Below are 15680 nucleotides of genomic sequence, written 5' to 3'. Positions count from 1 at the left end.
CCCGCAACGTATTGAACAAGGTGGTCCAATAGGGCTAGGGGCAAATGTGGCCTGCAAGGAGTATTTTTATGGCCTTCCAGCACTGACCTGATTATGCAGTATGATTTAATGTGACCAAATCTTAGTGGATCTAAAATGATCCGTCCTGAATACTGAAAATAGATAAATAAAAAAAAAAAAAGATAAATAGTGAAATGAAATTAAAATCATAAATTTCAGGACAGTCTCTCTTCCGAATGATGACGGTGATAAAGACAACACCATCAATAATAATAATAATAATAATAATAATAATAATAATAATAATAATAATAATAATAATAATAATAATAATAATAATAATAATCATTAATATTATTATTGTTATTATTATTATTATTATTATTGTTAAGATTATTATTATTATTATTATTATTATTATTATTATTATTATTATTATTATTATTATTATTATTATTATAATAAATAGACAAGTAAAAATCGATACAAAAAGAATTACAATACCGTTGTAAAAGCAAATGCACTACTACTACTACTACTACTACTACTACTACTATGAATAATAATAATAATAATAATAATAATAATAATCATTATTATTATTATTATTATTATTATTATTATTATTATTATTATTATTATTATTATTATTATTATTATTATTATTATTATTATTATAAATAGACAAGTAAAAATAGATACAAAAAGAAAGACAATACCGTTGTAAAAGCAAATGCACTACTACTACTACTACTACTGTGAATAATAATAATAATAATAATAATAATAATAATAATAATAATAATAATAATAATAATAATAAACAAATACAGAAATCAAACAAATGTAAATAATGTGTTTACATACAATGCACTCAGTGATGATGTGGTTTTACATGTTACTTCTCTTGGTAAGTCTCCTGAAGTGTTCAAGTGTAGTTGCCTATTTCCCTGTTATTTTGCTAGATTTCTTAAAATATTTGTTGTTAAGGAATAAAACGTTCTCAGGCATTACGAGGCATTGTACAAAGAATAGTATGCTGATATATTTAATAACTTTAAGGGCAAACATCAGCAGCAAAACCATGTGCTACATAACTTCGGATAACCCCAACAGCCAGTCTTACTGCTTCATAAGAGGTTACTTCGGTGCTTGTAAGAAATAGAAAATCATTTAGGGATGGATATTTGATAAAGTAGTGTGCAGTAAAAATAGCACAAGGGTTTGCTGAAGAAAAAGTAGCATTAAAATTTAAAAGTGTGTCATTATCTCACCAAACGGATTCAAGAAGAGTGACTGATCTTGATCAGCGTGTTTCCCTGGAACTTCAAGATACAATAAAACATTGCAAGTGATTTTCACTGGCTTTAGATGACAGCACTGATGTAAGTGACACCAGCCAGTTAGTCATTTTTGCCTGCACTATTGACGAAGATTTTGTGATACACGAAGAATTTGTCAAGATGCAGTTATTGAATGATGATAGCAGATATTCTCATTAATCAATTTCCCTCAAATCCGTGTCCAATGAATACAGAGGATTTGAAAAGTTTTCTTGCATTGTAACTGGTGGTACAAAAGCTAAGGTTGGCAGTAATGTTGGGTTAGTTTATCTTTTAAAGAAAAATGGAGTGTACTGCATCTCACTGGCACTCCATTATTCACCAAGAGGCCTTATGAAGCAAAATATTGCAGATGAGTGATGTCATGACAAGTGTTGTAAGTACTGTGAACTTAATCAGAGGCGGAAATAAATCGCTTAGGTATAGAAAATTTATATCATTCCTGGAAAAACTGAACACAGAGTACAGTGACCTGTCTTTCAAATGTTAGGGGGCTGAGTGCTTGAAAAACACCACAACATTTCTTTTCTCTATGGGAAAATACATTTTTCATTTCTACAAAATCAGTATTTTAATAATTCAGTATAGTACTAAATTCAGCTACAAGATAAAGACTTCCTTTGCTCCCAAGCATTTCTTACAGAAGTGACTGCCCACCTGAAAGTACTAAACATGAGGCTACAAGAAAAATTACAGAATATTTCCCAGCCAGTAGGACATGTTGATTCTATCCGTAGAAAACTGCAAGTTTTCAGTGAGTGCTTAAACAAGAATGATCTGACACACTTCCTTGCTTGTCTTGAATTGAACAAAAATAAAGGAACAGACTTCTCATCTTTTTGGGGAACCATTATCCTGTGAGTTTGAAACAAGTCTTGGATACTTTGAAAAATTAAGGGCCAGATACCTTTTGTTCAACAACCTCATGTATAATGTCTATGATTAGAATGTATAACTGAAAAGGAGTAATTCAAGTATATATATATATATATATATATATATATATATATATATATATATATATATATATATATATATATATACATATATATATATATATATATGTGTGTGTGTATATATATATATATATATATATATATATATATATATATATATATATATATATATATAAATTATATATATATCTAAGTATATGATGTGTGTATTTATAGATTTACTTTAATTATATCTTGAAGTCAAACAGGAATAGAACTATGTAAGGTTATATTTTTTCTCTTTACTTATAATTACAAAGTATTTCTACTTACTAGTATCTGAATTGTTTATAACTATTTTTCTCTTTTCTATAGCGTGTGTATTTTAATTGCAATTTGAAGTTAAATATAAACAGAATTATATATGGTTCTAATTTTTAATCTTTTCTTTATATTTTGTTTAATTATTTTGTCTTTATTCGGAACACAAATATTCATATACTAATAAGTATAGGGGAAAATCTTATGACACGGTGTATGCTCTGCATGTGCATCTACATACTTGATAAAGATAATCCTCTCTCCTTGGGGAGGTGTTCCCCTTCACAACGAATTATAATTCTAATTAATTTTTTCCTGTGGCCCGTACCATTAAGAATTTCATATAATGTGGCCCTTGGCATGGAAAAGGTTGGACCACCCTGACATATTCTATTAGAATTGTTATAGTTTTATGCAACGAATTTACAAACTCAACAAATGGACGTTTGTCTCATGAATAAACTTTGTTACCCAAAATTTTGGAGTAATATCCATGTCCTCTCAAAATTCAGGCCCAATAGATTTTTTGAAAATAAGAGAAATATTGGAGTAACTTCCCAAAGTTTTTGTGTTGTCTCCGATCTAAATAAATATGAAGACTTTTACAAGTGTTAGTGTAATCAACAACATATAATGTTATGAATTACTTTTTTTTTCTATCCTTGAATAAGTGATTGAGTGTTTTCAGTCACGTTATATATATTTATATATATATATATATATATATATATATATATATATATATATATATATATATATATATATATATATATATATATATATATATAAATATATATATATATATATATATATATATATATATATATATATATATATATATATATATATATATATATATATATATAATTACACGTTCAGTTAACAAGAAAACATGCAACTAATGCTCTCTCTCTCTCTCTCTCTCTCTCTCTCTCTCTCTCTCTCTCTCTCTCTCTCTCTCTCTCTCTCTCTCTCTCTCTCGTCTGTGTGTCATTTGTTGTAAAGTACTTCCCTTTCTCAACAATTTAGGCTTCCATTTTCTGTTATTATTCAGTCCCTCATTGAATATACAGTATGTTAATCAAATGTTGAGTGGGATTTCCTGAATTCCTTTAGCATTCGTTAAGGTAATTATTGAAAACGTAATACCGTTCTTTGGCAAACTTGGTTTTCCTTGTGTATTTTTGTTTCCATATTCAAACTTGAATATCTCTTGAAAGTTATCAACTCTTGGGGTAATAGTTGTGTGAATCTGGTGTGGTAAAGTGTCTCACTCTTATCCCTCAAATAACCTTATATTATGTTTTTCATCAAATTAAATATGTTTGGAATCCATATTTTTAATTTCACAAACTATTTTCTACGTAATTATTCCAGAATATAAATTGCAATCTTATCCTTTTTTTACGCATAATTATATTTTTTCGGTCCTGGTAATCCTTGTGGTAAGTTCGCAGTTTACATATTATTTTTTTTAATCAATATATTTATATTTTAGTATCTGTATGGGTAATTTACTTCCTGTCGTCTGACTTACTTAGTTTCACCAGCGTAGACATCTCCTTCATATCCGTGAAAGAATGCTTCCATGCTTGCAAGAAGAATGGCTTGCTTTTTTAATCCTCCGTGTTAGTGTCACATAAGCTAAAAAAAAATGAAGCAATAACATCCGTGTCACAAGCAACAGAAGAGATTTATTACCAGCCATGAAAACTAGGACAATTTACGCCACAGCCCCAATCGCTTAATTCATGTGAGACAGGCGAGGAAACACACGTAATGCATATTCGGCTAAGTACTCTGATTTCGTGTTAAAATGATACTCAAAACAGCATGTTTAAGTCAAGCAGTGCCAAATCTTTCTGCCTCTATGAAATGTGGAATTTGGTAAAATGTATTATATGCATGCGGGTTCCAGTCGTGAAAGGGGGATTTTGGGAGTGGCCGGTGTGTTGTTTTTGCTTAGGACCTACCCGTTGCCAGGGGAAACGCTTTGATATCGGGTATGGGGATTTCAAAAATTCCAGGGCTATGTGTGATTCCCTCAGCCTTTTCCACAAGAATTTTTAAGACCAGTTAGTCCTTTTTTTCAAGATTTCCATCATCCCTTTTCATTAAATACCAATGTGCCTCAACCGTTTTACATCTGACTTGGATACAAATTGAGTTTGTTTTTGTATTTATTTCGGAAATAGTCTACAAATCTGTCTTGTGACTAATAAAGAATAACTCTTTAATTTTGAAAGAATTATTTTCTTGTGATACACGATTACTTAAACCAATTTGAGGAATGTTTTCCCGAGTAATAGTTTACAAACAAGCAGCAAAAGAAACCTTTATCTTCTTTGGATTAGCTGGACATGTATTTAATAATAAACCAAACTAATTGTAACTTTAAACACGCATTTATTATCCAGTCTTAGATTAAAGTGTTTATAAAGTAAAAGATGAAAGTGTTCTCGCACTCTGACTAGAATAGGTTGAACATACCGGATACTCTTTTATCTTTGCTCTATAAGAAGGATAATATGAGTATATATATATATATATATATATATATATATATATATATATATATATATATAATATATATATATATATATATATGTGTGTGTGTGTGTGTGTGTGTGTGTGTGTGTGTATACTTCACCTAAAGTTAATCATCCTAATTGCTTAGCCTTCTTATTTCTCATTTTTAACAAAGACTGAAGAACTTTTGAGAATGAGAGAAGGAGGGGATAGGATGGTGTCCTAGAATGGCTGGGGACGGCATGTGGAGGGAGGCCAGACTGCAAGGACCAGGGCGACATCTTTTCAGGAGGACGGAGTTTGCTTAGCATGTTGAATACCTTTTATGATTCCAGAGGCATAACGTTATGCGATGCGTGTGTACCATCCTGTTTCAAGGATAAGGCTAGAGTGTAAGAAAGATACAGTGACCCTTTAACCGGATCATAGCCTTAAATACTTGCACTGGAATTTCAATACACTCCTTTCTAGATACATTGTTTTCCATACAATATTATTCAGTGAATCACGTTTACCCTTTTTACGTTTCATCTGATAAAGCTTAATCTCTGTAGATATGATTTCAAGTTACTTTTCAACATTTCTTCTGTTATATTTGGAAATCTCAAGTAAATGTTACGCTATTTGTTTTCAACGTTAATGATTTCGGTTAGATTTTGCAACGATGTCATGAATGTAGTTAGATCAACAGTTCCTCTTTAAATAGAAATAGTTGCTTCCTACCTCTTATAGAAGTTTCATAATGAGCTGCATAAAAGGCAATTGCAGAGATAACCAGTAAAACAGGTCAGGTCACATCAAGTGGACTGAATAAATCTTAGGCTGCATTTCATGTATACGGTTCCCTAGAGGGATGAAAATTTGGTCGGTGTCCCTAAAAATTACTAATGGACTCTTCGCACTAGAAAAGAAAGCAATGATAAAACTAGAATGATAATCAAATACATGTAGCCAAATTAATGAAATATATCAATCAGTGATCTATCATTAACTATAATGTGTAGTTTAACGTTATTTTCTAAATTTTCATGGAATTACGATTACCTGGAAATCTGTTACCTTTGGCTTGAACTTCAGTCTGCAATTCAAATGGAATTTGGCTTGTCTGCGTTCTTTATTCTTTTTTAATTAACGTGGTGAATGCAAGGGAGATATCTTGCGGAATTTGTAAAAATTTTATATATAAGATCATTCTTTCTTCTTAAACGAAGGAAAATGAACTCTGCGATATTGATATGATCATGTCTCAGACGAAAAATTAGGAATACCTAAATAAGGATCGCTTTCAGTTTGTAATTAATTGATATCGATATTTATCTTAAACAACAGAACGCGATTATATTGTGTGTTTTTCTTCGAAGATACAGTGTTAATAAAGCGAAATAATAAAGTGCCGGACCTTTATTGTTCTCTCAAGTATAACATTCTTTTGCTTCCTAGAGGCCATTGCAGTATTTATTCGCCAACATCGTCTACATACACTTCTATACGCATGCATAAAGTATACATGTACATGTATATAGCGCATAAACATTATAAGAATGGTATACATATAAATTGTGCGCTTTCATTATGTAAAGACATCTACATTTAGTTGGTAGAATGTTATGTTTACTGAAGAAATGGGCATATCTGCACACAAAATATCTAGGTGTGCTGATAAGGACTCTTGATTATTAGCATGAGTCCTCCTCTGCCCCATACGGATGACTAAGAATAGCATTAGAGATTAAGGTCTGGAACCAAAAGGAAATGGAGGTGACTTTTCATCAAGAGACAAGGTATGTGGTCTACCGTTAATGAACCTAGTTTCCATGTGAAGTCCAAGGGAACAGTAGGTGAAAATAATTACTTCGTGTATAATTGAAAATACCTAAAGTTTTTCCCCATAAAAAATGTAAGCGATGAATCATATTGAGCAAATGCATCGTGGTTTAGACGTCTTTCTTCGGGTAATCTAAGTGAATTAGTAAGATAATTATGTAGCTGCGAGGCATACAGTATACCACGGACAGCCATACATGACATATTTTAATCAAATGTCTGCACATTTAGTCAACTACACAAGCTACAAACGCTTAGTTTTAATTTCAACTTAAGGAATTGGTATGATTTCAATAAAGTATCCAACAAAACTCTTAAGTTCATTGGAATAAGTACAAGATCTTTTTTTACTCGGATATGAAATAGACAGAAAACTCGATTCAAAAGAAAATTGTGGGTTACGTGCAAAGAAAGAAAATGTCAAAAGTGTAGCTGATTGTCGCAACTTCAACCGGGGTTTGCATGCTTGTGAGCAATAACCAATCTACACTTATTTTTTTCGACTATTGCCAGTGTTAAAATATAACGAGGAATAGAGACCCCGATATGAATTTCTTATTTGTTTAATTTCAGAAAACATAACCCCACGAAACAAAAGACAAAATTCATGTTCATACGACATGGAAACTGTTTGGTTTATAGCCCTGGCAGATATGACCTCAAGCGTTTTATGACTTGGAGCCGAATTTTGAGACGCATGGTTGCAATGGTTGTTTTTCCATGTAATGTTCCCGTGCACGAACACAATAAGACGTCCCTCTTTTTTAAAAGGTGGCTTAACCATTATTTAAAAAACTAAGAAGTTGAATGAAGCAAAATTTTTTCTTGATTTGAAGGGCAATTAGGTCTCAGTCTGTTACTCTATTCATCAAAGTAAAGCTTAAGAAGACGCTTGTTGAAAGGAAAACTCCGTGGCTTCGTCCAAAAACGTGGACGACGTCATGAAGCCACCTTTTAAATGGAAGATATTTTGTTTAATCAGGTATCATTGCAAATATGTTAATGATAACACATTTATAAAGATACATTTGACTCCCTTTGTTCATAAAACCTATATTCAACGTAAATGGTGATGGACCTGTTTTTCACGGAATGAATATGTAAGATTTAATGTTATAAGTATATTGTTTTAACAAGTAGAATAGTATAAAAAATTGTAATTGTTCTTTGTGAAAGCTAAGGAATATTATTAATTTAAAAAAACAAGTTTATATGTTAAGTGTTTGGTTCAATCGTGGCTTGCAAAAGATTATTCGAAGGACCCTGTATCCTGAGAAACTGAAACACATTCATGTATTTTACCAGTCTATATTGATTTCTTGTTAAATCAAAGGAGTCTGGTATGAAAAATAAATCGAATTCATGCAGTGATGAAAAAAAAGTTTTTATCTATGATATAAAAACCCTTTAAATAACAAAGACAAAACTAGCATTGCGAAAGTCATATAAGAATATTTTGAATACTTGTTGACATGATGGAAGTTATCAAGAGTCCAGAATCCAAAGGAGTTTATCGATTTCTTTCCTTTTCCTACACGATTGTTTATTACTATTTCCAAGTTGGAAAAGGAAGGCAACTCTTGCTTCAATCATGCGAGAGGAAAGGAGTAGACTGGCTGATGTCGAAGGACGAAAATCTAGGGGGTTATTAAAACATGTAAGAAAACAAAAGATTCCAGAACTTAATGAAAATAATACTTGATATGCATCTGGGAGAGAAACAGCTCTTCATCGGGTAGCTCTCATGCCTTCATCTCTGAAGAATTTAGGTATAAATAGGTCTTTACGGATTGATTTATTCGTAAAATTGGGCGCCAATGGGCGATGATTTTATGGTCCATTATGAATTTATTTCATCGCAAAAGTTAATACTTACAAATTTACTGCTAATTCAAACTATAAACCATATGTACGATTTTTATGATCATTCGTTTATTCTCTCTTTTACAATTATTTTGTATCTTCAGCTCAAATCTACAACCTGATATTTTTGGAAATGGTCCAAATAACATTGTCATACGAAATAGACTTGATATGTTTCATTTACAAGTAACATATATTGTACCTCAAGTAACGTGGTGAAGAGTAGTATTGTTTTGCTCTAATTAAGATTTTTCTATGTATAAGTCCATGAGACGGAAAACAGTGAAAAATATGTCCAGAAAAAGACGCATTCCGCTTTTTCCTTGAGACTTTGCAGGAAGACACTTTCCTTTCAAGAGTTTTTCTTTTCTTTTCACAGCTGGAAGACAAGAAGCGACAAAAGGCCGTAGAGGAGGAGAGGGAAAGAAAGGAGGCCGCTTTGTGGGAGGAAAGAGTCAAGGAGCAACAGGAGAAAGAAGCCAGAGAATACATGGAAGAAATTAGAAAAAAACGCGAAAAGGAGGTATGCTTTCAGGTCTTCATACAATCACTTTCCACACACACACACACGTGAACACACACACGTGAACTCACACACACACACACACACACATATATATATATATATATATATATATATATATATATATATATATATATATATATATATATATATACACTAAATAAACATACGCAAACCGCTTCCCAAAGAAAAATAACACAACAGTCACTGCCATATGCATCATTTTATTGCTGAACCATGGATGAATCTCTTGTGCAGTTAAACTTTCGCATTAGTTGCTTCCTATATATACAGATGGTTCATCAGCAGCACTTTATAGCCCCATGCACACTGCACCATTCACTGTTATTTTTGCACACAGTCGCTTCCTTGGTATCCCGTCATTTCCTATCCATATTTGTATATCCTTCACACTATCTGTCTACTCCTATTTGTGCCTTGTTTTTCTTCCAACCTCCTGAATTATGATGTTTTCTCTATATTATTATCTTTCATTCCTTCCACAGGAACAAGACATCTTTATATGTAAATCCACCCTTTTACCTATGCTATCTGTTATACAGTTTCTCTTTCATATCCCCACATTTTTCAAACTATCATTTCATTTTACCAAAAAGTTATACCCAAACAGTTCATCTTTATAGATTTGGCGTTATTTCTTTCATTTACTTTTAACATGTACACAGCCAGAGTTTGTTCAACTATCCTTTCATAGATTCCCTACAAGACTTCCCAAGATAAGTAAAGTCTCACCATTCTTTGGTTCACGGCCTGATCTTTTCCTTCTTTGGCTATTTTGTGACTCGCCTTTTCTCTCATCTTTTTTATTATCTTTTTTTTTTTGCGTATTTCCAAATACTTGTACAAATAAACCACTTGCACTCGTCCACTATCTATAATAACATTCCTCACTGATAATTGATAAAATAGCAATTAAGCAACAATCCGAGTGGGATGCCACGAGATCCTATGCTTTTGTTGACATGGATACTGAACTGAATGATGATAGCATTCCAGTTGCAAGAGAAGCTCTAGTATTTATGGTGAACTTAAAAATGGCAGTTGGAAATTACCAATAAGCTATTTGTTTAATAAACTGACTAGGTGCAGCTGAGCGTGTTAATTTGTTATGGCAATTTTTGGCTAAGCTGCATTTAGTTGGGGCCAAAATTATCTCTTTGGCTTTTGATGGACTATCAATGAATGCTGTTGTAGTCAAAGAGCTTGGTTGCAGTCTAGATTCTGGAAATATAAAAACTTCATTTCTTCATACACTGACGCAGGAGCAAATATTACTCTCTTTTTTACCCATGCCATATGCGAATGTTAATTAGGAATTCATAAAGGGAAAACATTTTGTTGATGGGGAGGGAAACTTTATCAAGTGGGATTTCATTGAAGAATTACATAATCTTCAAGAATGCAAGTGTTGGCATTTTGTGAATAAATTAAGATTGCTACATCTGGAATGGATAAAAAAAAAAAAAGATTCATTTTAAACTTGCAGCACAGTTACTAAGTGAATTTGTTGCAAAATCCTTCCAGTTTTGTCTTCATAACAAATTCGTAGAGTTCTAGGGATGCAAAGCATCAATCAAATTCATTACCATCATAAATAATTAGTTTGATGTGATGAATTCAAGGAATTTGTGCGGGTGGGATTTTAAAAGACTAATAGAAAAAGGATAATGAAAGATTCTTTATCGAGTTTTTGGGCCGTACTGAATTGTATCAAAGACCTCATACTTTGAATTCCAATCGGAAAAATTGCTTCCTTGGATTCATAATTTGTATGCGGAGTTTGATTGAAATATGTGATAATCTAATAGTTTGTCCTGAACCCCAATTAAAATTTTCGTTAATGTATAAGATGAGCCAAGATCACCTAGAAGGCTTATTTTGGTCAAGTTAGATCCATCGGAGGATGCAATAACAGCCCGTCAGTCTTCTCCAGATTAAAAACGAATTTTAGTTTATAATAACGCAGGATGAGCTCAAAGGGAACTGTATACCTTTGGAGTCAGTAAACATTCTTTTAGTTTCAACCAGAGTTAAGGACTGTGCTCTTTCATAAAACTTTTCTGTTCAAGCCATAAATTCATCAACGGATACGAACATAATTTTGAATGACGAAAGTTTTGAGATAAGATAAGCAGCTGATTTTGATGACGATGATGATTACACATATCTTCCAACTAGTCAACATGTCATTGTTTTCAAGCAGCATTGCTGCCTATATTGCGGGATTTGCTTTCTTTAAACTGGAAAAATTATGTAAGTCTCAAACCTGTATTAATGCTTTTACTGGTACTGATACAACAGCTGTTTGCGTTCATTAGTTAGATTGAAAAATAAAGGTGTTATACACCCATCTGATGACGTGATAAATCTATGCCTGCGCTGTGAAAGAAATTCAGAGACTTGATAGTAATTGTCAGTGATACGCATATGGAGTTGTATAAAAAGGGTATGGAAAAAAAATCAATCTATGGAGTAGATTATTATACTTTTATGAAAATATTTTCAAAATCATCTAAGCATATGTACGAAACTGAACCAGATAATAATCATATTGTTTTACTTATTAAGGTTGTTGCAGAAATATATCTGCAGATCAGAAATTTTTATACTGCTAAAAATCTCTCAGGAAGATTACTGGCAGAAAAATAAAAGAAGTCGTTACGCGTATACAAAACTGATGCACTTTAGTGGCCAGTAGTCACTCCCTCAATGAATTGTATTCCAACTTATAGTTTAGAAAAAAAAAATCCCAGAACACAAATCGTCTCCTTTGACCTTTTTAATGACTATTTCTCTTTAGAAGCCAGAAGTCAATTTATCTTAATTCCTTGTACCTGATGAAAACATTAAAAGTAATTATCCGTTTACAAATGACATTTTATCACTGTTAATCTTCCATTTCCCTGTCCGATAGCTGATTACTCTCCTCCCAATTCCTTTCTGTCTACGGTGGGGGGCGTGTCGCCTATGACAGTTGGCTTCACTGTTTCCATTGAGCATTGACTACCAGCGCCATCTCCACCCATTTAACCTCCTTGGCGCCATCTCCACCCATTTAACCTCTTTGCTGTTTACACGGAATTGGAATTTTAACTTCCATGTGCTAACGTATTTTTCTTCCATATTTAAAACTCTTGATTATTTCCAATAACTTATTTTCAATGCCATACATTCTCATTGCCTCTTTATGGATTTTATCATTAAGTCTTCCAAGTCCCTTCACATTTAAGTTTCTCAATCAAATAAACTCAACCTGCTTTTTTCCTTATCAGTCCTACTGCCAGCTGCCTTTCTCAGTCAAAATCCAACCCTTCTCTGATATGTTAGATAACGTTATGTATTCAATGAAATCCTTTTGGTATACATCGAGTAGGCTGTTATCACCCCCACATCTTGACTTTGGTTGCATTTTTTCTTTTATTCATGCTATGGGTTATAAAATAGACTTAAATTATTATAAAAGATTATTCTCTACTCATTTACCATCCGTCCCTTTGTAAAGTAGAGAATCTTTTACTTAAATATCTGCGTTGACATAAATATCTGGTTGACTTTCAAACTCATTATAGGGCCTATGTATATAGAAACAAATTTGGGAAAGCGAATCAATCAGGAAGTGGTTTGAATATTAAAGTGGAAGAGTGAATGAAGTGGGTTGCAGTTTGATAAGGTAAGCGCTCCAGTGGAGAGGATTATCATGTGTAAGGAACTATGTGTGATAAAAACAAAAGCAGTTTTGGTGATATACAGGTATAGGAAAGTAAGACATGAGGAGGAATGAGGGATAACTTTCTTTGGTATCATGAAAGGTTTCAGGTAGACGCGACATGGAACTTTTGCAAGTTGAAACAGGTTTTGATGGAATGTCGAAATTATCGTAACCCCGTATATTTACCTGAATTAATGGTGAAGTTCATTGCGTACATAGAACAACTGCATATTTAAAAAGGATACGTATAAGAAATCCTTAATGAAACTGGTTTTGTTACATTTAGAGCATAGAATCTCCAATGCTGAAATGGAAACAGCTCCTCTGTGAAGAATTTTACAATTAGTCTGCCGATATTTTTGTTTTCCTAAGAATGTTTTGGGTAACTGGATCCATTGATGAAAAGAATATAAATAATGATGAGAACATTCTTAAATGTTGAAGCAAAGGAAAATTGTGCAATGCTAGTGGAATTTTTAAATTTATTTCAGAAGCAGGTCTTCTGAATGCTATTTAACTTTTATATCATATTTACTTTTCTGGTTTTAATTGAATATTCTTTTTGAAATTATTTATAATAACCGATATCGGCGCCAATGACCTTCGATGTCAGAATGCCAGAGAACTTCAAATCATTCATTCATTCAAAGCAAAATTTCAACATCCAACGAAATTGGTAATGCTATGAGTGAAGAAACGCTTAAAGGGTATAAGCGTAGGCTAGAAAGGACACACCCCAAATGTAGTTCTTTTAGACTGCTTTAATAGGATGTGGTTCTGATTCTGTACGTTGTTAACGTGAAAGATTTTTCGCAGAGTGTGGGTAAAATAAAGATGGACTGAGTGGTGTGTCAAAAGATGACCAAATGAACTGTTGTACCTTAATCAGACTAGAAATGATGTATTATTCAGAAACATTGGGATTAAGGAGGGGAAACAGAAGCTGTAATTCACAGAAATGAGGATGCTGAGAATACGTTTCGGTGCATGAGATGCAACAAATAAAGAAATTACATATATCCGGGAATTAAAATGAGATATAGGTAACCTGCTTACCAAAATGCATGACATATCAAATGAGGTTAGGCTAAAGATAAATAAAAGAAAGACAGAGATGATGAGAACGAAATATGCATTGGAAGATGAAATATCACATAGTAACGACATTTCCCTTTTTTGTATATATTATCCTTATTATCTTCGCTCTCCCCTCGCACTGAGAGCAACTTGTATTAACCTGTCTGCTTACTTCGTTGTTAACTGTTAACAGAACTGGTTGCCGGTTTGACAAGAAATAGCATTTTTGTAGTTTATGACCTTCTTACTGGGACCTAGTGTGTATATTAACTCGATGTGTCTGTAATAAACTCACTCAGTTGCATTCATCTCCCCTTTGACTCACAACCTACTCGTGGCCCATCACATTGGTGACCCCGGAGGTCGACTCGCTCCTCCTGCCTTCCCCCCCTCACTGTTACTCTGGAGGACTCCATGGAAGTTGGCACCGCCCCATTCAAACTTCGTCGTTCGCCAGCGGAGAGGCGTTTGCTTGGTTTCAGCGCGCAGAAGTCTAGTTCCGCATCAAGGGCGTGACTTGCTCAACCACCAAAGCAGATCATGTTCTTGCGGCGATACTCGAGGACACCTTCCCGGAAATCTCCGACTGGCTTTGTGAACAAGGAGACACCCCAATAGTGTATGACGCCCTTAAAACACCTTCTGCAGCAATACTCACCATTGCTAGCCGCCCGTATAGCAAAGCTTTTTCAGCTCTCTCAACAACCGTTGGGGGACCAAAGGGCTTCGCTCGCCCTCAGGGAAATGACCAATATCGCTCGCCTGCAACCTGCTGCAAACGGCGCTACTCGTGAGGTGAACTTACTTCATGCCCTTTTGGTACGCCATTTACCCGAGCCTATACGCGCTGCTATACCCTATGTCGATAGTTTACCCATAAAGGACTTGAGGACCAAAGCCGATGCCCTTATGGACAGCCACTTCACGACCTTTAAGACCTCCATCAACGCCTCCACTCCAGACAAACAGGATACCTATTCAACATCAACCGAAGCTGACGTGAATGCCGTAGGACACACACGCCTACCCCGTGATGCCGGAGCAGCGACAAAGCCACCCATCACCCACCACTCGCTCACGCCCCAACCAACGACTTCTACAGCCACTTACTGCCGCCCATAAGCCGTAGTTTTGCTACTACCACTCCAGATTTGGGGCTGTCGCAAAGAAATGTGCCAAGGATTGTCAGTGGCCAAAAAACGTGTAAATAGGCCATTGCTCGTGGCGCTGGCCTCCCGTGTTTCTAATTTTTTCTTTTTACATAGTGCAATTTTTGGTAGACATGGGTGCTTGTCGTTCTCTTTTGCCAATGGAACTCTTCAGGACACGCTGTAGTCTATCTAAGTCTGACGACAGATCTGCGATACCCAACTACGGTTACGAGAACCTCACATTATCGTTTGGAAACGGCAAATTTAATTGGAAGTTTCTCATTGCTGACGTCACATTGCCAATCCTTGGTGCGGATTTCCTCTCTCATTTCCACCTTCTGGTCGATGTCGCCCACCGACGATTGGTCAACGCAGACTCGTACT

General features: G+C 34.0%; 1 protein-coding gene across 1 annotated transcript in view; it reads left to right on the top strand.

The window, feature by feature from the left end:
* LOC137615283 (capping protein inhibiting regulator of actin dynamics-like) overlaps positions 1-15680 on the top strand; it is a 542330-nt gene that overhangs the window by 479752 nt on the left and 46898 nt on the right. The window contains 1 exon segment of the mRNA XM_068345017.1: positions 9195-9338. Coding sequence (XP_068201118.1) covers positions 9195-9338 — 144 coding nt within the window.

Source organism: Palaemon carinicauda, chromosome 21, assembly GCF_036898095.1.
Source record: "Palaemon carinicauda isolate YSFRI2023 chromosome 21, ASM3689809v2, whole genome shotgun sequence".
Classification (NCBI taxonomy): Eukaryota; Metazoa; Arthropoda; class Malacostraca; order Decapoda; family Palaemonidae; genus Palaemon; species Palaemon carinicauda.
This window is presented reverse-complemented; position numbering and strand designations above follow the sequence as displayed.